This window comes from Pseudophryne corroboree, chromosome 4 (assembly GCF_028390025.1).
Source record: "Pseudophryne corroboree isolate aPseCor3 chromosome 4, aPseCor3.hap2, whole genome shotgun sequence".
NCBI lineage: Eukaryota > Metazoa > Chordata > Amphibia > Anura > Myobatrachidae > Pseudophryne > Pseudophryne corroboree.
Window position 1 is genome coordinate 597,405,577 of NC_086447.1, and position 24,043 is coordinate 597,429,619.

The 24,043-nt window shown below is 47.1% G+C and overlaps 1 protein-coding gene and 1 pseudogene across 1 annotated transcript in view; both read right to left on the minus strand.

The window, feature by feature from the left end:
- RPS6KA2 (ribosomal protein S6 kinase A2) overlaps nucleotides 1–24,043 on the minus strand; it is a 349,845-nt gene that overhangs the window by 15,036 nt on the left and 310,766 nt on the right. Inside the window, exons 17-19 of the mRNA XM_063917551.1 lie at nucleotides 15,684–15,845; nucleotides 7,507–7,583; nucleotides 5,681–5,798 (exon numbers count right to left, since the gene is read on the minus strand). Coding sequence (XP_063773621.1) covers nucleotides 5,681–5,798; nucleotides 7,507–7,583; nucleotides 15,684–15,845 — 357 coding nt within the window. The remainder of the gene's footprint in view (nucleotides 1–5,680; nucleotides 5,799–7,506; nucleotides 7,584–15,683; nucleotides 15,846–24,043) is intronic.
- Nucleotides 13,829–13,947, minus strand: LOC134913100 (5S ribosomal RNA; annotated as a pseudogene).

Below are 24,043 nucleotides of genomic sequence, written 5' to 3' on the forward strand. Positions count from 1 at the left end.
AGTCAAAAATGGAAGAAGAAAAAATTGGATTTTAATTACCCACCGGTAAATCCTTTTCTCGTAGGCCGTAGGGGATACTAGGGGGTAAATTTACTAAGATGGCAGTTCTATTTAAGATGAGATGTTGCCCATAGCAACCAATCAGATTCCAGGTATTATCTTCTAGAGGGTGCTAGATAAATGAGAAGTACAATCTGATTGGTTGCTATGGGAAACATCCCATCTTAAATAGATCTCCCATCTTAGTAAATTTACCCATAGGAATCCATTTTGTACTATGGGGTATAGATACTATAGACTGGTCCACTAGGAGCACTTGGGCACTTTAAGAATTTGATAGTGTGCACTGGCTCCTCCCTCTATGCCCCTCCTACCAGACTCAGTCTAGGAAACTGTGCCCGAGGAGACGGGCAAACTTTGAGAAGGATAGATAAGGAAAGCGGTGAGATTACGAACCTGCACACACAAAACAAGAGGAAAGCCATGCTAACCAAACTTGAAACCAGGAACAGTAACAGCTGAACCAACCAGAATACTTAACTAAGTAACAGTGCAGGAAAAAAACGAAGCACCGGGCACCGGGCAGGCGCCCAGTATCCTCTACGGACTACGAGAAAAGGATTTACCGGTAGGTAATTAAAATCCTATTTTCTCTTATGTCCTAGGGGATACTGGGAATCCATTTAGTACCATGTGGAAGTACCAAAGCTCCCAAACCGGGTGGGAGAGTGCTGAGGTTCTTGCAGAACTGATTGACCAAACTGAAGGTCCTCAGAGGCCAAAGAATCAAACTTGTAAAACTTTGCTAACGTGTTCGAACCTGACCAAGTAGCTGCTCGGCAGAGATGTATAGCCAAGACACCGCGGGCAGCCACCCAAGAAGAACCCACTGACCTAGTAGAGTGGGCCTGTACAGATTTTGGAACCAGCAATCCTGCCGTGGAATAAGCACGCTGGATAGTGAGCCTGATCCAGCATGCAATTGACTGATTTGAAGCAGGACACCAAATTTTATTGGGATCATAAAGAATGAACAGTGAGTCCGATTTCCTGTGACGAGCTGTCCTCTTTACGTACACCTTCAAAGCCCTCACAACATCCAAAGACTTTGAACTAGCAGAGGTATCCGTAACAACTGGAATCACAATAGGTTGGTTGATGTAAAATGCGGACACCACCTTAGGAAGAAATTGCTGACGAGTCCTGAGTTCAGCTCTGTCCTCATGGAAATGTAAGTAGGGGCTCTTGTAAGACAATGCCCCCAGTTCTGACACACGTCTTACTGAAACCAAGGCCAGCAGTGTGACGGTCTTTCAGGTAAGGTACTTTACATCCACCTCCTGTAACGGTTCAAACCAGTCCAATTGTAGGAAGTGCAGAACCAAATTGAGATCCCAAGGTGCCGTGGGAGGCACAAAGGGAGGTTGGATGTGCAAAAAACCCTTCAAGAATGTCTGGACCTCAGGGGAGAGAAGCCAATTGTTTCTGAAAGTAAATAGACAAGGCCAAAATCTGGACTTTAATGGAGCTTAGACGTAGGCCCACCTCCACTCCCGACTGCAGAAAAAGCAGGAAATGTCCCAGATGAAACTCCACCGCAGAATATTGTCTGCTTTTACACCAAGAGACATACTTCTTCTTCTATACGGTGGTAATATTTAGATGTTACCCCCTTCCTGGCTTGGATCTCAGTTGGGATGACCTTGTCAGGAATCCCTCTCCTGGCTAGAAACAGCCGTTCAACTTCCATGCCATTAAATGTAGCCACGGTAAGTTCTGATAGATGAACGGGGCCCTGTTGCAGAAGATCCTCACAAAGAGGTCACGGATCTTCGATCAGCATCTCAAGAAGATCCATGTACCAGGCCCTTCACGGCCAGTCTGGAGCAATGAGTATTGCTTGAACCTTTTCCCTTTTTATTCTCTTTAGAATTCTTGGGATCAGAGGAAGTGGAGGAAACATGTACACCAGCTGGTAGACCCACGGAATTGTCAGAGCATCTACCACCACTGCTTGTGGGTCCCTCAACCTGAAACAATACCGCTTGAGCTTCTTGTCGACTCAAGAGGCCATCATGTTGATCTGTGGATATCCCCACCTACGTGTCAACCACCAGAACACCTCCGGGTGGAGGCCCCACTCCCCCGGGTGCAGGTTGTGTCTGCTTCCCAGTTGTCTACTCCCAGAATAAAGACCGCCGACAATGCCACGGCGTGTTTTTTCACCCAGAGGAGAATTCTTGACACCTCTGACATTGCTGCACTGCTTTTCGTTCCACCCTGTCGGTTTATGTACGTTACCACCGTAACATTGTCCGACTGGACTTGAATGGCCTGATTCCGAAGTAGAGATGAGGCCTGAAGAAGGGCGTTGTAGATTGCCCTGAGTTCCAGGATGATTATTGGTAGGACGACTTCCCGACTTGACCATCTTCCTTGAAACTGCACCTCCTGAGTGACTGCTCCCCAACATCTTAGGCTTGCGTCTGTGGTTAGCAGAATCCAATTCTGAATCCAGAACCTCCAAGGTGAGAAGTCTGTAGACTCACCTCGACGAGGTGAGAAGTCTGTAGCCACCACAGAAGGGAAATCCTGGCTCTTGGCGACATACGGATCCTCTGGTGCATGTAAAGATGCGATCCGGACCATTTGTCCAACAGATCCAGCTGGAAGGGCCTCTCATGAAACCTTCAATACTGAAGCGCCTCGTAAGAAGCTACCATTTTCCCCAGAAGGTGAATGCGCAGATTCACAGAGATCTGGGTTGGCTTCAGGACAGCCCGAACCATTGACTGGATTACCATAGCCTTCTCCAAGGGAAGGAACACTCTGAGACTCTGTCGAGTATCATTCCCAGGAAAGGAAGCCTCTGCGTCGGTTCCAGGAGTAGTCTGGTTGAGAGGCCAATGCTGTCCAACAACCGCTCCCTGGATGGTGCCTTTATCAGAAGATCATCCAGGTACAGAATTATGTTCACTCCCTGTTTGCGGAGTAGAAACATCATATCTGCCATCACTTTGGTGAAAGTCTCGGTGCCATGGAGAGACCAAATGGCAGGGCCTGGAACTAGTAGTGACAGTCCTGCAATGCAAACCGTATATAAGCCTGATGAGGCGGCCAGATAGGAATGTGAAGGTACGCATCCTTGATATCTAGAGACACTAGGAATTTCCCCTCCTCCAGACCTGAGATCACCGCTCTCAGAGACTATATCTTGAATTTGAACACTCGTAAGTACAGGTTCAACGACTTGAGGTTCAAAATCGGTCTTACTGAACCATCTGGTTTCGGTACTACAAACAAGTTGGAATAATACCCCTTGTTTTGCAGATGAGGTGGAACTGGAACAATGACCTGAGTCTGTACCAGTTTTTGAATGGCGTCCTGTAAAGTTATACATGCCTCTTGCAAAACTGTTAAGTATGATTTGAAGAATCTGTGAGGTGGGAGCTCCTGAAACTTCAGTCTGTAGCCCTGGGAAATAAGATCTATGACCCAGGAACCCTGGCACAAACTTGTCCAGATGTGACTGAAGAATATTAGTCAGGCTCCCACCCGCCAGTCTTCCAGGCATTGCGGTCCACCATCATGCTAAAGGCTTTGAGGAAGCAGAGCTAGAGCTCTGTTCCTGAGAACCGACAGTTGCTGGGTTGCGTGGTTTACCTCTAGCACCTCTGGTGGCTGTAGAAGAACCTCTGGTTTTGACCATAAACTTGGCTGTCCGAAAGGACTGTAAATTGTAATCTGAGTAAGCCTTCCTGGCTGGGGGAGCTGCAGAAGGAAGATATGTGGACTTACCCGCAGTAGCCTTGGCGATCCATTTGTCTAGTTCATCTCCAAACAAGGCCTCTCCTGTGAAGGATAGGCCTTCCACGCCTGTTGGAGTCCACGTCAGCAGACCACTGGCGTAGCCATAAGCCCCTGCGTGCCGACACTGCCATAGCAGTGGTGCGTGCATTAAGCAAGCCTATTTCTTTTATGGCTTCCACCATAAAGTTCGCAGAGTCCTTTATATGTTGCAGCAGTAAAATAATCTCCCCTTGAGGCAAGGTACCTAACCCCTCAATTAGGTTACCCAACCATTTGGCAATAGCTTTAGTAATGTACCCACATGCTATAGTGAGTATGGACACAAGGATTTGAGTGTGGTCTCAATTCTACGATCAGCCATGTCTTTCAGGGAGGCTGCACCCGGAACAGGCAATACAATTTTTCGTGACAGCCTGGATACTGATGCATGCACTATCAGTGGATTTTCCCATTTTTTTCCTATCCTCAGGAAGAAAAGGAAAAGATGATAGAAACCTTTTAGGGATTGAAATTTCCTATCAGGATTAACCCACGGTTGTTCAAACAGGGTATTTTGTTCCTTTGACACAGGAAAAGTGGCTGAGGATTTCTTTTTTATATTAAAATAAGATTCCTCACTCTCCTCTGTCACCTTATCAGGGATATGCAGAACTTCTCTGATAGCCTCTATTCCCTGTGACAGAGTAGCCTACCCCACCCCTGAGTCCACCTCCCCCTCCTCCATGTCTGACCCTTCATCATCAGAGTTAGACTGCAGGATATGGGCCAAAGTACGTTTTTGCTAACAAATGGCAGGGTACTGAGACGATGGTTTGGGTACTGAGTCTCTTTTCATAAACTCAGTCATCGATTCCCTTAATGGAGTCCAGAGATAGTATGGAGCCAGCACACGGCGCCCTTACCGCTAATGCCAAGCTTAGCCGGGTCGCAGACTAAGTACCTAGATTAGGGACTCAGTACACTAATAATCGCTCCCTCCCTGCTATGACCCCCTGGTACCACTGAGGTAATCTGGAGCCTCTCCGGAGGAGCTGCGCATCCCTGTCAGTCAGCGTCTGTGTCCGCTGCAGAGGGAAAATGGCGCTGGTGAGATGCTGGATCTGCTCATAGTGAAGACCCACCCCTTCAATGGCGAGCAGTCTTCTTGTTTTTTTTAATACTGGCTGAGGTAATTTTGTGCCTAAGATGAAGTTAGTCCCCTTTTAAGTCTGTAATTCCAGTCTGGGTACTGTATACACATATAGTGTACTGAGACTCATTTTGCCCCCTCAGAAACTGTGCGCCTGCACTGTGTACTGAGTCTGGAGATGCAGTCCGCCCCAGTTAGAAGCCATGCGTCTCTGTACCCTCATGCCTCAATAATGGCCGGCAACCCGCTAACCGGGACGGGCTTAGTACTCACCACTCTTCTTTCTTCTGGCTCTGTTAGGGGTGGCGGCGTGCTGCGGAAATGTACGCTCGCCATGGTGGGGCTTGCGAATAGTTCCCACAGGAGCTAGTGTCCTGTCAGCGGGAAACGGGACCATTAACCCTTCAAGAGGTTGGGCTGTTCCCCGCCCCTAAGTCCCACGAAGCAGGTAGGCTGGTGCCATCCAGTCCTGCTTGAAAATAACAAACAGATAAAATAAATGCAGAAAACTCTTCAGGAGCTTCCAGAGACATGACCGGCTCCTCCGGGCACATTTTCTAAACTGAGTCTAGTAGGAGGGGCATAGAGGGAGGAGCCAGCCCACACTATCAAATTCTTAAAGTGCCCAAGGCTCCAAGTGGACCAGTCTCTACCCCATGGTACTAAATGGATTCCTAGTATCCCCTAGGACGTAAGAGAAAAGAAAAGCATCTTAAAATTCTTTTTAATTTTTCTAGATACCTTGGCAGCATCAGATACAGAATCCCAGTTTCCGCCTGTGAGAGCATATTTTCCGCTTCCTATTCTTGCTAGTATCTCCTCTGGTGTGTCTTCTGACCCATTTGCAAAAGGAGTAAAGCTGCAAAGGGAATTTATTGTGAACTAAAGAACATACCGTATTGCATCATTAATTGTAATCCAGATACTTGTATACTGTACACACTGAACCATGCCTAAAATATACTAAATTGTTTTTAAAAATGACTCCTACTGTATCTTTCTCATACTACTTCTGACATTTTCCATCTCAAGAAATAATTTACCAGTACATTGTACTACTTTGCCAACAACATCTTCTAAGATGTCTCTCCAGGAATTACATGGGAAGCCTATAAGGCAGATATTCATGGCTATTTGATCAGCGCAGCTTCCACTGCTAAAAAAACCCTCATAAGAAACCCTCTCTTTAGTATCCCAAATATCATCCCACTTTGCCTAACATATGCAGTCTCCTGCTCCAATGTGTTTATGATAAAGCTAATAAAATAGACATTATGCTTGCTTATAAACTTAGAAGAAAGTGGGCCTTGGGTATGATTGATAAATTGTACTCAAAATCAAATTAGATCACATATGAGCCTAAGGTGATGGGTGAGAATTTTTAAATTTTTTACAACTCCCTCTATAATGCTCCCTAACCTGTTTTATCTTCTTCCAAGGAGTCAGAGAGTCTACTGTATGTTCATATTTGCCAGGTATTCAGCTACCTTGTTTACCAGAATCTCAGATCGCCATGTTTAACGCGAATACAGGTATCTCCCTAGAAGAAGCAGCCACCACTATTAAATGCCTTAGATCCTGTGCTGCCCCGGGTCCCAACGGATTCTCTGCCAAATATTATAAGAAGTTCTTAAAATAACTAGTCCCCCATTTCAGGTATCCTTTTACCCAAATCTTAGAAAAAGCCTTGTTTTCCCCCTGGCCTCAACTCTGGCAATTGTCGTAACGATCCCAAAACCTGGCGACCCAACTCATTGTTCTAATTAAATATCGCTTCTAAATGTGGACCAGAAAATGTACTCTAAAATTTTAGCCAATCGTTTGGGCCCCCTCCTCATGCACCTCGGTCATCCAGACCAAACGAGCTTCATCCCAGTCACACAGGCTCCAGACAACACGATGACAGCTATAAACTTGATCCATTACATCCATTCTCCTCTGCTATTTTAGTGCTAGATACAGTAAAGACTTCAACCGCATCTCTTGGTTTTTTTGTTTTCGTTTGGAGTGCTTTGGTGCAATTTTACAGGTTGTGTTTGAAAATGTGTTTGATTTGTTGGTATTTTATCTCTCTCCACTTTTCTCTCTACAAGCTCTGATAAGTCTTCCCCTTAGTTATATCATATACATGTACTGGTGTAAGAGTTATATCCATGGAGAGCTATGGTGATTGGGAATTAAAACATATAAAACTGTCCCTACTAGCCTCCCTTGGCTGTTGTCGGTGGAGACGTATTTATTCCTATAAAGGGAAGGTGGAACACATTTTTCTGCTATGTACTCTACTGTGCTCTGTCTGTCTTTCTCAATACATTTTGCAACTGTGTCACAATGCTGTGGCAATAACAAACTCTTGAAAGGAACAATCATTAATTGTGGTTGAGTAATTGTGTTACAGGTAAAGAGAACATTAATAAGATAAATGAAAACTGTAAGCACCTTTTACAATCTGGGCTTTTAAAACATAAAGTAAAAAATGTTGATAAATTCATAATATTTATTAACCAAGAAAATATTCTCACATGCTTCACTGTTGTCCGTTGCTACAGTATATTATGTATCCTTACCCTGCAATCATGGTGTAAAGCAGAATACCTAAGCTCCAGATGTCACATGCTGCATCATAACCTTGACGTTTCAGAACCTGTCAAGAAAGCAAAATGAATAGAAGCTTTCTATCAATCAGAGCAGTGAGTGTTGATGGTATAAAGCAGCTAGAATTTTTTTTTTTTTATGAAGGATGAATTCCCTTTACTGTCTCTTTATAAACATATTGTGTAATACCAGTGTACATATATTTTATTATCAATCTTTATACTTATTAAATTTCACATTGATGTTTGCTACCAATAATATAATTCATTTACAGAAGTACATTATTACGTCAACGCTAAACCACAGGTTGCAAATCATAATTTGTAATGTAAATGACATTTTTTTTCTCTTGGGCATTGCATTCATTTTGGAATTTCCAAGAGCGAAAAGCTAATTTTAAATGATTTAAGTAACCTGACTCTCTATTATAGCACAAGAAATATCTCTGCTGGATTAAAAGATCAGATAATCATGGAAATGGGAAAAGGGTGATGATGCAATGTATTTTGATAACTCTCTCATACACTAGATTCTGGTTCTCCACTTTATTTATGAACAATAAATTGCAAATTTTCAGCTCTGTAGCTTGATTTCAACATTTTTTTTTTATTTTTTTTTATCAAGCAGTAGTAGTAGTCGGAGGCTGGCAACTATGTTACCGCCATCTTCATAGATATAATATTCATCTGCAAATAATTAATATTCAGCAGCTCATCGTCTCAAACTTCTTGCAACCACAGTCATTAGTACTTCTACTGTAATAAATGCCATAGGATGCTTAACTTGAGTGTCAATGGATTGGCTTGAAAGTACTATGCATAAAGAGGTTAATATGGGATCAGTAGGATTTACCGACAAGCTACAGGTTCTATTCCTACTCTATGGATGTCATGGAAACCCACAAGTGGGAATAGTCCCTGTTAGCTGGGATTACGGTTGGCAGCATTGTCAGTAGTCGGGGGCCCAGCGTCGGTATCCTGACCGACGGGATCCCGACTGCCAGCAACTCAACTGCATACCATTAAGGGGTGGTCTTCAGGTTGCCGGCGGCCGGTCTCTCGACGACTACCATACCGGCGCTGGAATCCCGACCACCAGCATCCCGACCGCCGGCAGACCAACAGATTTTCTCCCTCTTGGGGGTCCACGACCCCCCTAGAGGGAGAATAGATACGGTGGCAAGGGGCTCATTTGCGCTCGCCCAGCTGTTGGTATGCCGGTGGTCGGGATACCGGCGCCGGTATGCTGGCTGCCAGGAGCCTGACCGCCGGCATCACATACAACACCCCCATTAAGACAGCTTCTTTCTTTCAGTTATGGGAAGGTTTTATAGATTCCCTCACCCCAGAACTGAAGAACCAAATATATAATTGCTTTCGTTATGAGTCTTAGTATGAGTCCCGTATTTTGTTGGAGGATCCTCCGATTTCTTTGTCACCAACAAGCTGAAGTATGCCCTGTTTCTGGAACATGAATTCAGAGTTTTGGGAAAGACTGCTGACCATGCCTAGGTGGGGGAACTACATACTCTGCAGTGTCAGATTGGGCCATGAAGGGCCCACCGGGGAATGCAGTTTAGGACTCCGTTATTGGGGGTAATTCAGACCTGATCGCTAGGGTGCATTTTTTGCATCCCTGCGATCAGGTAGACGCCGCCTACAGGGGGAGGGTATTTGCTGTGAGCAGGTGTGCGATCGCATTTGTAGCAGAACTGCACAAACATGAGTTTATGCAGTCTCTGCTCAGCCCAGGACTTACTCAGCCGCTGCGATGATCGGGACCGGCAGTGCTTAAAGTGGTCCTAGAGAGGTGGTGGAACTCACCTCCCCTGCCCAAGGAGAAAATGCCCCCAGTATCGAAAAAAGTTTGTTTGATCCTGCACCGCTTATTAGAATAGATGTTAAATTACAAATACCAACAGTTTTTTATGTTATTCCTTTGTTATAATATAATGATTAAAGATTGTTGGTGGTGCACCCCGAGGAAAAATGACTATATTAATCACAGGGGGTTTCTGTTCTTGCAAGAGAGCAAGTAGTAATGCCCTTAATGGTAATGCCCCTGTGTAGTATTGCCCCCAGTAGTAATGTTGCCTGTAGTAATGCCCCCAGTCATTTAGCCCCATATAGTTTAGCCCCAGTAGTTATGCCCCCAGTGGTAATGCTCCTGCAGTTATGACCCCAGTAGTTTAGCCCCTGTAGTTTATCCCCCGTGTAGTTTGCCTGTTAGTAATGCCCCCAGTAGTTTGCCCACTTGTAGTTTAGCACCCAGTAGTAATGCCCCCTGTAGTTTGCCCCCTTGTAGTACAGCCCCTGTAGTTTAACCTCTGTAGTTATGCCCCCTTTTAGTTTGCCCCCTTGTAGTTTAGTCCCCAGTAGTAATGCCCCCAGTAGTTTAACCCCTGTAGTTATGCCCCCAGTTGTTTAACCCCTGTAGTTATGCCCCCAGTAGTTTAACCCCTGTAGTTATGCCCCCAGTTGTTTAACCCCTGTAGTTATGCCCCCAGTAGTTTAACCCCTGCAGTTATGCCCCCAGTAGTTTAGCCCCCCTGTAGTTTGTCCCCAAGTAGTAATACCTCTGTAGTTATACCCCCAGTAGTAATGCCCTCATGAAGTTTGCCCCAAGTAGTAATGCCCCCAGTAGTTTAACCCCTGTAGATATGCCATCAGTAGTTTAGCCCTCCTGTAGTTTGTCCCCAAGTAGTAATACCCCTGTAGTTATACCCCCAGTAGTAATGCCATACTGTAGTTTGCCCCCAAGTAGTAATGCCCCCAGTAGTTTAACCCCTGTAGTTATGCCCCCAGTAGTTTAGCCACCCTGTAATAATGCCCCCAAGTAGGAATGCCCTCCGGTTGTTTGCCACCACTAGTAATGCCCCCCTGTAGTTTTCCCCCAGTAGTAATGCCCTCCTGTAGTTTGCCCTCAGTAGTCAGCCCCCGTTAGTAATGCCCCCAGTAGTTAGCTCCCGTTAGTAATGCCCCTAGTAGTTAGCCCCCACGCAGTTTGCCCCCAGTAGTAATGCACCCCAATAGAAGCGCCGCTACACATAGGAAAAAAACAAACAAAAATCAGCATACTCACCGTGCCCCGCTCCCGCGTCCGACCGCTGCAGTCCTCTGGGCATCCGCTCCTCGGCACTATGGGAGAGATGTAATGACGTCTCTCCCATAGCGCACAGTGACAGAGCCAGAAGCCGGATCTCAGTACTGAGCTCCTGCCTCCGGCTGCTGCTGTGGAGAGAGAGCCAGGCGCCCGCTGGTAGCCGAGCGCCCGCTGGTAACACAATCTCAGTGGGTGCTCAGCATCTTCCAGCGGCGGTGGCGGCACACAGCGGGTTAAGTGAGCCGGAGGAGGCGGAACTGCGTTCCTTCTCCAAGTGGAACTGACGGAACACAGTTCAGCCCCGTTCCGGCTCACTTTAACCCCTGGGGACCGGTGCTGACATCAGAAACCCTCCCTCCAAATGCCTGGTCCCTCCTGCGTTTTCCCGGACACTCCTACAGAATGGTCAGTTGCCAAGTTGCCACCCACAAACGTCTTCCTGTCAGTCACCTTGCGATCGCCCATGCAATCACTTTTTTCGCACCATCCCGTCGATATGTACCGATGACCGGTGCAGTCGTCGACACTCCAGCGCATTGCGGTGCATACGCATGCGCAGTACAGACCTGATCACCCACTGTGCGAAATTGCACAGCAGCAATCAGGTCTAAATCACCCCCATTATGGATGTGGCTAGCCACCAGAAGGCGTGTGGCCAGCCCCCATAGGGGTTTGGCTACCCATTAGAGAATGAATGGTTTGGGACCATTGATAATTATATATATAGTAAATACTGCTAGTCTATGCATGATAATGTACCAGATTATCAACAGTGCACTGTAGAAAATACACCATAGTCCTGTGCAGAATAATGTAACATATGTATAATGTATAATTCGAGTGCACAGTCTGGAACTTGGGTGGGGCCCCCCATGCAGTGCGGCCCACTGGGGGTTTCTCCCTGCACCCCTGTGGACCAGTCCAACCCTGGTACTCTGTATTGCTCTATTGTATACATAATACTATCGCTAGTTGTTTATGCAGTTCATCTTTGGTTTCCAGCCTACCTCATGTCAGGACCCTGCATTTTGCATCATGTCACTTACTGGTGCTCTGATGTGCTGGCATCCGGAGATCACATCTTCAGTCTAGCAGCATGTTCCATGATTACCTGTAATGTACAGAGACTCTCTGTGTACCCCGCTTGCTATACAGCGTGTACCCAGATGTATTCCCACCATCTCCAGAGTATGGGCGCCGCCATGACACCTGCAGTCAGCTGTATTGGTGCTATCCACTCCTGAGCACTGGAGCGCTCACATGACTGATTCTCCAATCCCTGCTGACCATAGGGTATATAGCCAGAGTTCCTGCTCAGTATCATTGCCTTGAACAATGGGGGTAATTCCAAGTTGATCGCAGCAGGAAATTTTTTAGCAGTTGGGCAAAACCATGTGCACTGCAGGGGGGGCAGATATAACATTTGCAGAGAGTTAGATGTGGGTGGGTTATTTTATTTCTGTGCAGGGTAAATACTGGCTGCTTTATTTTTACACTGCAAATTAGATTGCAGATTGAACACACCACACCCAAATCTAACTCTCTCTGCACATGTTTTATCTGCCTCCCCTGCAGTGCACATGGTTTTGCCCAATTGCTAACAGAATTCCTGCTGCGATCAACTTGGAATTACCCCCAATGTGTCGCATCCTGTGAACAAGGGTCTCCTGGCTCCAGTCTTCTGTCTTCAGAGATTCCCCTGTGTCTTTGCCCTGTAGAATTACAGGCAACAGCAATCCAGTTTGGTGCAGCTCCATCTGCATTCTGCTCCAGTATTCACTAGCAGTCTTCTGAGACTTTCCTGTGTCAGTGCTCCGTTGAATTACAGGTACCAGTCATCCAGTTTGGTTGCAGCTTCATCTGCATTCTGCTCCAGCAATTACTAGCAGTCTGAGACTCTACAGGTGCTGCATTACCACTCTCACCTGCTCGTTATCATTCTGCGGCAGTACTGTGCTAATTCACCTACACCAAGAATCCTGCTCTAATTCTCAGTCTGTCTCCTGCTAAGCCAACCCCGGTTCCATTACTGCAAGCTCGTATACCTACTGCCTGTGTAGCTCTGTTCTAATTCACCTTCGGCTCTATGGTTGCCACCTCATCCCTTTAATTCTGGACACATATTAATTACAAAAAAGGAGGAAAGAAAAGAAAGACTCTATGGGGGTCATTCCGAGTTGATAGTAGCTGTACTAAATTTAGCACAGCTATGATCATCTTCCCAGACATGTGAGGGACGCCCAGCACAGGGCTAATCCACCCCGCATGTCAGTACATCTCCCCCCGCACAAGTATGAAAGCATCGCACAGTGGCAATGCTTTTGTACTTGAAGACTAACTCCCGGCCAGCGCAGCTCCTGCGGCTGGCCAGGAGTTACTCGTCGCGGGTCGCAGCGGCTGCGCGTGACACACGCAGCCGCAGTGGCTCGCCCCCCGCACGGCCCAGCCATGCCTGCGTTGGCCGGACTGCGCCCCAAAAACAGCGGCTAAACGCCGTGGTGCCGCCCCCTCCCGACCAACGATCGCCTCTGCCTGTCAATCAAGCAGAGGCCATCAGCCGTCCGGCATGCGCCAGCGCACTGCGGCGCATGTGCAGTTCCGACCCGATCGCTGCGCTGCGAACTGCAGCGTGTGATCGGGTCGGAATGACCCCCTATGTTAGGGCACACTTGGACAATGAAAATGCGTTAAAATATAACTCTACCTCAAGGAGGGCAAGGTTTAATTAGTGCTAACTATGTATGGATTTCAATAAACCCTAGTTAATCCCTAGCCTTGCCTTTGTGATATCACACAAATTTGAATGCACCTTAGGTGAAAATATTTAAAAACAAAGATATCTGTAATATCTAAGACTTAGGAGCACAAATGATTTATAATCAAGACAAAGAGATTAGTCATTTGTAGTGTGCTCCAGTGGTGAAAGAACTACTGATGGTTATACCATCTGGTATTGCTCTTTACTGTTGCTGGAGAGCGGTAAAGTTCTGCCTCTTTTAGCTACTGGTAAGTACAATATAGTGCAGAGAGGGAAAGAAAATACCTCTGACTTGGTCTAATTGTGTCTTGCATGTAAGTAGCTATTAAATGACTGCTAGGCCCTTGTGCCAGACTGATCTAGAGAGAGATAAAGTTGGTGGAATGGTGATAGGAGCCACAGGTTTCTCCACTACTTCTGCTTTTTCGATTGTGATATTACTGCACCTGATATTCCAAGATGGTCTCCCATCCAAGTACTGATCAGGCCTATCACTGCTTAGCTTCCAAGATCAAACGTGATTGGGCGTAGTCAGTGAAGTGTGGCAGTATTGATCTGTTTGAAACAAATGAGAGAGTGTGGTTTGTGGCATAAATATCAAAGAAGTACTTCTGCTGTCCAATAAATCTTGCACATTGCCTCTGTTACCCATGTATTGCAGATAACTGATATACTGGCATATGGATGAGAGAGTACTTGAAAATTCTGGTGACAGAAGAATAGGTTAAGGCACCTCTACTTCTGCTGTCCACTGTCATATATTAAAAGTATAGCGGACAGTGGATGAGAGAGACAAGGTACGGTTGCCTATTGAAGAGGAAAACTGAGCAGTAGGTCTATTGAGGCATGGGGCAGTGCCTAATTAATCAATGTTATTTAAACAGGTGTGTGTGCTGGGCTGTCTAGTAAACAGAAGAGGTAAATACAAAGCATACGTAGTTCATAGAAAATGACACAGGTTTTGTGGCTGGCTGACTTCAAGACTCCGTTTCACTTGATTTTAATCAGCCACAGAACCTGTGTAATAATATGTCCAGAATTAAAGGGATGAGGAGGCAACTCTATTCAGCTCCCAGGCCGACCACCGATTGTTCCAGTTCACCATCGACTCTCAGGCGACCATCGATAGTTCCTGTTTACCATCGGTTCCCATGCCGATAGTCATCTGTTCCAGTTCACCATCGGTTCCCAGGCCGACCATCGATAGTTCCTGTTCACCATTGGTTACCAGGCCGATCATCATCTGCTCCTGTTTACCATTGGTTTTCAGGCCGACCATAGATTGTTCCAGTTCAACATCGATTCCCAGGCTGATCATCGATTGCTCCAGGTTACATCGGTTCCTAGACCGATAGTTGTTAAACCTCTGTTCATCATCGGTTTCCAGACTGAACTTTTCCCAAGAAACTTTTCTATAACCAGACTCTATCAGCTTCCATGCTGATTCTTATGCACATACCACCAGTATTCCAGTTGCCTTTGTTTCCTGTGTGCATTGTCAATAAATATTATTTGCACACATGTGCAGGAACTTACTCCAGCCTCCTCGTTTCCTCCATCGCACCACCACTGACCCACCAGTGCCCCCTCCTGGAACAGACAGAAACCTAGACCTGACACCTCATTTCTGTCCACCTTCCAGACTCTGGGAGTATCTGATTCAGACAGACTGGCCCCACCCTGCCTGAGCCAGCAGTGATGTTGATGATGAGGTTGTGATAGGCAGAGTTTCTTCCAGTCCCCAGTGTCGCTTCCAGCCCCAGTGCCCAGTATCACTTTCAGTCCCAGTCCTCAGTGTCTCTTCCAGCCCAAGTGCCCTGTGTCACTTCCAGCCCCAGTTCCCTGTATCAGTACCAGCCTCCAGTGTCTTCTCCGGCCCCAGCCCCTTCCTCTGGCTATCCGGATCCTCTGATGGTGAGACATGACATCATGATGTCTCTCCCTGCATACACTGCAGGAGGCGGAGCACAGAAGACAGTCACTGCCCGCTCCACGATTCAATGTATATACAGTAGTTAGCAGTGCACCCAGCAGAGAAGGAGCCAGGGGCCCCGCTACTAATATACATAGCAGTGGACACTAGGCAGTGGGGGAACTTAGAGATCACAGTGGTGGCCGGTTCCACATACAGGAAATATGCGCTCTGTGTGGCAGTACTGACCGCACCACCCTAGTTACAGCCCTGGGAAAACTTTATCACATGCAAATTCTATATTTTTCTTTTTAAGTAATTTAGAATTAAGAATCCAGCATAAGTCATACAAATGGAAAAAATGTAAAGGCACTTACTTCAGGTGCCACAAAATTGGCTGTATAGCAAGGAGTCATAAGCAGTCCGTTTTCTGCTCTTAATTGTTTTGCAAAGCCAAAATCACAAATTCTGATAGATTCGGGGTCCCCAGACTCATCCATATAGAGAATATTACTGGGCTTTAAATCCCGATGGACAACCTTAAATTAAGACATTAAAATCAAACACATACAGTACATATCAAAGATTCATAACATTGCGTAAATTAACTGTACATCTATATAAAAGTGTAATATTATTAATACCTATGCTATTTGCACTTCTAACATTCTCTGCAATTTATCTTTAATAATACATGTATCAGGAATCAGTTTTATGTCACACTAACAGATTGTGATCACTTAAGATCATTTAATTTCTAACAGCTCTTAATTATTGTACCCATTAATGGTGGTCATTCCGAGTTGTTCGCTCGCAAGCTGCTTTTAGCCGCCGCCTACTGGGAGTGAATCTTAGCTTCTCAAAATTGCGATCGAAAGATTCGCAATATTGCGAAAAGACTTCTCTGTGCAGTTTCTGATTAGCTCGAGACTTAACTCTGCCAGTGCGATCAGTTCAGTGCTTGTCGTTCCTGGTTTGACGTCACAAACACACCCAGCGTTCGCCCAGACACTCCTCCGTTTCTCAAGCCACTCCCGCGTTTTTCCCAGAAACGGTAGCGTTTTTTCACACACACCCATAAAACGGCCAGTTTCCGCCCAGAAACACCCACTTCCTGTCAATCACATTACGATCACCAGAACGAAGAAAAAACCTCGTAATACCGTGAGTAAAAAACCTAACTGCATAGCAAATTTACTTGGCGCAGTCGCACTGCGGACATTGCGCATGCGCATTAGCGACTAATCGCTCCGTTGCGAGAAAAAAATAACGAGCGAACAACTCGGAATGACCCCCGATGTTCTTTGAGTGATGTCATCACTTTATTGTAATGCTTTAACTTTATTGTAATGCTTTAACTTAGTAAATACGAGTTCCCTCTTTTGAAAAGGTATTAAGATCTGTGTATTAATGTACAGTATACACCATAAGAGGACTACTCCTAGGGATAGCCATAACATTGGACGTGCTAATTGGCAAGTGTGCAGTGTGAATACAGCATTGGATCTTCAGTAATATGCCCCTCAATTACAGCAAGATTGCTAAGAGTTCCACCATGATACATAGGTGTGTGGAGCATGATAGTTACATTTACAAAAGAGCAATAGTGAAGCGATGGGATTTAGGGCCTGATTCAGACCTGACTGCTGTTGTGATCGCAATTATTGAATGACTGCAGAGGCGTACGCACCGCAATGTGCAGGCGTGTCTCCAAACAGCGACAGCATGGTGCAAAAATTTTAATTGCAAGGTGATTGACAGGAAGAGGACATTTGTGGGTGGTAACTGGCCATTTTCAGGCAGTGTCAGGAACAAACGCAGGCGTTCCCAAGCGGTTTCAGGGTGGGTGTGTGACGTCAGCTCCAGCCCCGATCAGCCTGTTTGTATCGCACTGTAGGGGTAAGTCTTGGGCTATGCACAGACTGGAAAATCAATAGTAAGTGAGTTGCGAACGGAATTGCAGATGTCTGACGGAATTTTCGCACGGCATACACATGAATTCTCACACTTGCACGGGGCGAGTTTTCAAATGCAATCGCATCGCAGGGAGGTGCTTCACATGGTGGGCAGCATTGCCCTGTGCTGGGTGACCCCCATCATGTGAAGCAGATGCGACTGCAAGGTTGCCATGATGCTCAACAGGAAAAGTCAGAGCATAACGGACTGAGCTCTGACTGGAGGCTGTGACCCCTGTGATTGGCTGAAAGTACAGAGAGTGCTGTGCAGATTACTGTAATTCTGAACAGAATTGTCAGGTTTGCAGCCTGCCAGTGGCCCAGTGCTGGTCCTGCAAAACTTTCTAATCGAGGCCCTTTAGCGTACCCCATCCTCGCAATTCAGGCCCTCAAAGCCTTTTTATAAATTTGGGCTCCTGGTGGCCCCCTTAATGCACATAGGGCCCTAGGCAGCTGCCTATATTGCCTGTGGAAAATCCAGGCCTAGTGCTATGAAGGGGTGGTGTAAAAGGGTGGAAGGTTTGACTCTGATGTGAGGTTTACACTTCTGAAGTGTATAATCTTCAGGTTAAGCAATGGCAAAAAGCAGGATGATGTATGATGTAGTGCTACAACTAAGTACCCATTACATCTGGAGAGTAACATAAGGCTTAGGTCAAAATCTATATACAAATTGTTGTCTGCAAGAGTACCCCTAGTGTTTTGTCAGTTTTGTATCTCCACACAAGTGAATGAAACATCACAACATGTTTTAAAATGAGAAAGACAAGTCACATGGATTGAGAAGCAAATTTAATGTGCTATAAAGTATAATATTTTTTTTCTTTTTCATTTAGTGGTATTGCAAGCCTTTATCAGGAACCATTTTTCAAAAATGAGTTCTTACTCTAAAATCCACCAGATAGATCAATAAAAATATACTCTACATACAGTGGCGTAACTAGAAATTTTTCTCCCCCAAGCCAAAAAATTATTCGGCGCCCCCCCCCTTCATGCTCCATAATTGGGAGCAAGAAAGGGATAAATATGCGCGTGCCGAAGGCGTGCGCGCCAAAAAAGGGGCGTGGTTTTGTTGGAGTGGGCGTGGTTTCGCATAAAGGGGCGTGGCATTGCAGGAAAAGACTACCTTATACCCCTGCAATTTGAGCATTATCGCTCCGTGTGTACCCCCTACAGCGATAGCGATGCGCAGCCCCACGCATCGCTATCGCTGGTGCTAGATTGGCCTGCATACAGGCCAATCTAGCGGGTCGCTCACTTCACCCGCTGGGTAAAATAAGCGGGCCCCCCCGTCTCCCCCCGGCGGGAGAGATGTGTGCTGAGCGGTACGATCATTCACACTGACATGCGGGGGGACGCCCAGCACAGGACTATCCCGCCCTGCATGTCAGTGCCGCCCCCCCCGCAGCGGCAATGCCTTTGCACTTCAAGTGTAGCTCCCGACCAGCGCAGCTTTAGCTCCCCAGCCCGTAGCGGCTGCGTGTGACGTCACGCAGCCGCTGCGGCCCGCCCCCTCATTCTGTCCGGCCACGCCTGCGTTGGCAGGACCGCACCCATGAAACGGGCTGCCGTTCCGCCCACCCCTGCCCAGCGACAGACAGGCAGAGGCGATCTTAATGGACCGACGGCCTTCGGCGCCGACGCATGCGCAGTTCTGACCCGATCGCACCGCTGCGATAAACTGCAGCGTGTGATCGGCTCAGAATGACCCCCAGAGTCTAAGCAGTATTCCTGACAATAGAGTCTAGGCTATATCCCTGACAACAGAGCCTAAGCAATATCCCTGACAATGGATCCTAAGCAGTATCCCTGACAATGGATCCTAAGCAGTATCCCTGACAATGGATCCTAAGCAGTATCCCTGACAATGGAGCCTAAGCAGTATCCCTGACAACAGAGCCTAAGCAATATCCCTGACAATGGAGCCTAAGCAGTATCCCTGACAATGGAGCCTAAGCAATATCCCTGACAATGGAGCCTAAGCAATATCCCTGACAATGGAGCCTAAGCAGTATCCCTGACAATGGAGTCTAAGCAGTATCCCTGACAATGGAGCCTAAGCAATATCCCTGACAATGGAGCCTAAGCAATATCCCTGACAATGGAGCCTAAGCAGTATCCCTGACAATGGAACCTAAGCAATATCCCTGACAATGGAGGCTAAGCAATATCCCTGACAATGGAGCCTAAGCAATATCCCTGACAACAGAGCCTAAGCAATATCCCTGACAATGGAGCCTAAGCAATATCCCTGACAATGGAGCCTAAGCAGTATCCCTGACAATGGAGCCTAAGCAGTATCCCTGACAATGGAGCCTAAGCAGTATCCCTGACAATGGAGCCTAAGCAATATCCCTGACAATGGAGCCTAAGCAATATCCCTGACAATGGAGCCTAAGTAGTATCCCTGACAATGGAGCCTAAGCAATATCTCTGACAACGGAGCCCTGACAATGGAGGCTAAGCAATATCCCTGACAATGGAGGCTAAGCAATATCCCTGACAATGGAGGCTAAGCAATATCCCTGACAATGGAGGCTAAGCAATATCCCTGACAATGGAGCCTAAGCAATATTCCTGACAATGGAGTCTATGCAGTATCCCTGATAATGGAGTCTAGGTTATATCCCTGATAATGGAGTCTAGGTTATATCCCTGACAACAGAGTCTAAAGGGGGGTACTGACAGGAGAGATGTGTGCTGAGCGATCTTAACACAGACCGCTCAGCACATATCTCTCCCCCGGCTCAGCACAGCGCGATGTGCTGAGCGAGGGGAGGAGGACGGACGGAGGGCCGCTCACTTCACACAACGGTGAAGTGAGCGACCCGCTAGATTGAGCCTGCATACAGGCTCAATCTAGCACCGGCGATAGCGATGCGCGGGGTCACGTATCGCTATCGCTGGGGGGCATACACACGGCAGATCCGTGCTTAAAATCTAAGCAATCTAGTCAGATTGCTTAGATTTTAAACACGGATCTCTCCGTGTGTACCCCCCTTAAGTAATATTCCTGACAATGGAGCCTAAGCAATATCCCTGACAATGGAGCCTAAGCAGTATCCCTGACAATGGAGCCTAAGCAGTATCCCTGACAATGGAGCCTAAGCAGTATCCCTGACAATGGAGCCTAAGCAGTATCCCTGACAATGGAGCCTAAGCAGTATCCCTGACAATGGAGCCTAAGCAGTATCCCTGACAATGGAGCCTAAGCAGTATCCCTGACAATGGAGCCTAAGCAGTATCCCTGGCAATGGAGCCTAAGCAGTATCCCTGGCAATGGAGCCTAAGCAGTATCCCTGGCAATGGAGCCTAAGCAGTATCCCTGACAAAGGAGCCTAAGCAGTATCCCTGACAATGGAGCCTAAGCAGTATCCCTGACAATGGAGCCTAAGCAGTATCCCTGACAATGGAGCCTAAGCAGTATCCCTGACAATGGAGCCTAAGCAGTATCCCTGACAATGGAGCCTAAGCAGTATCCCTGGCATTGGAGCCTAAGCAGTATCCCTGACAATGGAGCCTAAGCAGTAGTGATGAGCACCGGAAATTTTTCGGGTTTTGTGTTTTGGTTTTGGGTTCGGTTCCGCGGCCGTGTTTTCGGTTCGAACGCGTTTTGGCAAAACCTCACCGAATTTTTTTTGTCGGATTCGGGTGTGTTTTGGATTTGGGTGTTTTTTTAAAAAAACCCTAAAAAACAGCTTAAATCATAGAATTTGGGGGTCATTTTGATCCCAAAGTATTATTAACCTCAATAACCATAATTTCCACTCATTTTCAGTCTATTCTGAACACCTCACACCTCACAATATTATTTTTAGTCCTAAAATTTGCACCGAGGTCGCTGGATGGCTAAGCTAAGCGACCCAAGTGGCCGACACAAACACCTGGCCCATCTAGGAGTGGCACTGCAGTGTCACGCAGGATGGCCCTTCCAAAAAACACTCCCCAAACAGCACATGACGCAAAGAAAAAAAGAGGCGCAATGAGGTAGCTGTGTGAGTAAGCTAAGCGACCCTAGTGGCCGACACAAACACCTGGCCCATCTAGGAGTGGCACTGCAGTGTCACGCAGGATGGCCCTTTCAAAAAACACTCCCCAAACAGCACATGACGCAAAGAAAAAAAGAGGCGCAATGAGGTAGCTGTGTGAGTAAGCTAAGCGACCCTAGTGGCCGACACAAACACCTGGCCCATCTAGGAGTGGCACTGCAGTGTCACGCAGGATGGCCTTTCCAAAAAACACTCCCCAAACAGCACATGACGCAAAGAAAAAAAGAGGCGCAATGAGGTAGCTGTGTGAGTAAGCTAAGCGACCCTAGTGGCCGACACAAACACCTGGCCCATCTAGGAGTGGCACTGCAGTGTCACGCAGGATGGCCCTTCCAAAAAACACTCCCCAAACAGCACATGACGCAAAGAAAAAAAGAGGCGCAATGAGGTAGCTGTGTGAGTAAGCTAAGCGACCCTAGTGGCCGACACAAACACCTGGCCCATCTAGGAGTGGCACTGCAGTGTCACGCAGGATGGCCCTTCCAAAAAACACTCCCCAAACAGCACATGACGCAAAGAAAAAAAGAGGCGCAATGAGGTAGCTGTGTGAGTAAGCTAAGAGACCCTAGTGGCCGACACAAACACCTGGCCCATCTAGGAGTGGCACTGCAGTGTCACGCAGGATGGCCCTTCCATAAAACACTCCCCAAACAGCACATGACGCAAAGAAAAAAAGAGGCGCAATGAGGAAGCTGTGTGAGTAAGCTAAGCGACCCTAGTGGCCGACACAAACACCTGGCCCATCTAGGAGTGGCACTGCAGTGTCACGCAGGATGGCCCTTCCAAAAAACACTCCCCAAACAGCACATGATGCAAAGAAAAAAAGAGGCGCAATGAGGTAGCTGTGTGAGTAAGCTAAGCGACCCTAGTGCCGACACAAACACCTGGCCCATCTAGGAGTGGCACTGCAGTGTCACGCAGGATGGCCCTTCCAAAAAACACTCCCCAAACAGCACATGACGCAAAGAAAAAAAGAGGCGCAATGAGGTAGCTGTGTGAGTAAGCTAAGCGACCCTAGTGGCCGACACAAACACCTGGCCCATCTAGGAGTGGCACTGCAGTGTCACGCAGGATGGCCCTTCCAAAAAACACTCCCCAAACAGCACATGACGCAAAGAAAAAAAGAGGCACAATGAGGTAGCTGTGTGAGTAAGCTAAGCGACCCTAGTGGCCGACACAAACACCTGGCCCATCTAGGAGTGGCACTGCAGTGTCACGCAGGATGGCCCTTCAAAAAACACCCCCCAAACAGCACATGACGCAAAGAAAAGTGAAAGAAAAAAGAGGTGCATGATGGAATTGTCCTTGGGCCCTCCCACCCACCCTTATGTTGTATAAACAGGACATGCACACTTTAACCAACCCATCATTTCAGTGACAGGGTCTGCCACACGACTGTGACTGAAATGACGGGTTGGTTTGGACCCCCACCAAAAAAGAAGCAATTAATCTCTCCTTGCACAAACTGGCTCTACAGAGGCAAGATGTCCACCTCATCATCATCCTCCGATATATCACCGTGTACATCCCCCTCCTCACAGATTATCAATTCGTCCCCACTGGAATCCACCATCTCAGCTCCCTGTGTACTTTGTGGAGGCAATTGCTGCTGGTCAATGTCTCCACGGAGGAATTGATTATAATTCATTTTAATGAACATCATCTTCTCCACATTTTCTGGATGTAACCTCGTACGCCGATTGCTGACAAGGTGAGCGGCGGCACTAAACACTCTTTCGGAGTACACACTTGTGGGAGGGCAACTTAGGTAGAATAAAGCCAGTTTGTGCAATGGCCTCCAAATTGCCTCTTTTTCCTGCCAGTATAAGTATGGACTGTGTGACGTGCCTACTTGGATGCGGTCACTCATATAATCCTCCACCATTCTTTCAATGGTGAGAGAATCATATGCAGTGACAGTAGACGACATGTCCGTAATCGTTGTCAGGTCCTTCAGTCCGGACCAGATGTCAGCATCAGCAGTCGCTCCAGACTGCCCTGCATCACCGCCAGCGGGTGGGCTCGGAATTCTGAGCCTTTTCCTCGCACCCCCAGTTGCGGGAGAATGTGAAGGAGGAGATGTTGACAGGTCGCGTTCCGCTTGACTTGACAATTTTCGCAGGTCTTTCAACCCCAGCAGACTTGTGTCTGCCGGAAAGAGAGATCCAAGGTAGGCTTTAAATCTAGGATCGAGCACGGTGGCCAAAATGTAGTGCTCTGATTTCAACAGATTGACCACCCGTGAATCCTTGTTAAGCGAATTAAGGGCTCCATCCACAAGTCCCACATGCCTAGCGGAATCGCTCCGTGTTAGCTCCTCCTTCAATGTCTCCAGCTTCTTCTGCAAAAGCCTGATGAGGGGAATGACCTGACTCAGGCTGGCAGTGTCTGAACTGACTTCACGTGTGGCAAGTTCAAAGGGCATCAGAACCTTGCACAACGTTGAAATCATTCTCCACTGCGCTTGAGACAGGTGCATTCCACCTCCTATATCGTGCTCAATTGTATAGGCTTGAATGGCCTTTTGCTGCTCCTCCAACCTCTGAAGCATATAGAGGGTTGAATTCCACCTCGTTACCACTTCTTGCTTCAGATGATGGCAGGGCAGGTTCAGTAGTTTTTGGTGGTGCTCCAGTCTTCTGTACGTGGTGCCTGTACGCCGAAAGTGTCCCGCAATTTTTCTGGCCACCGACAGCATCTCTTGCACGCCCCTGTCGTTTTTTAAATAATTCT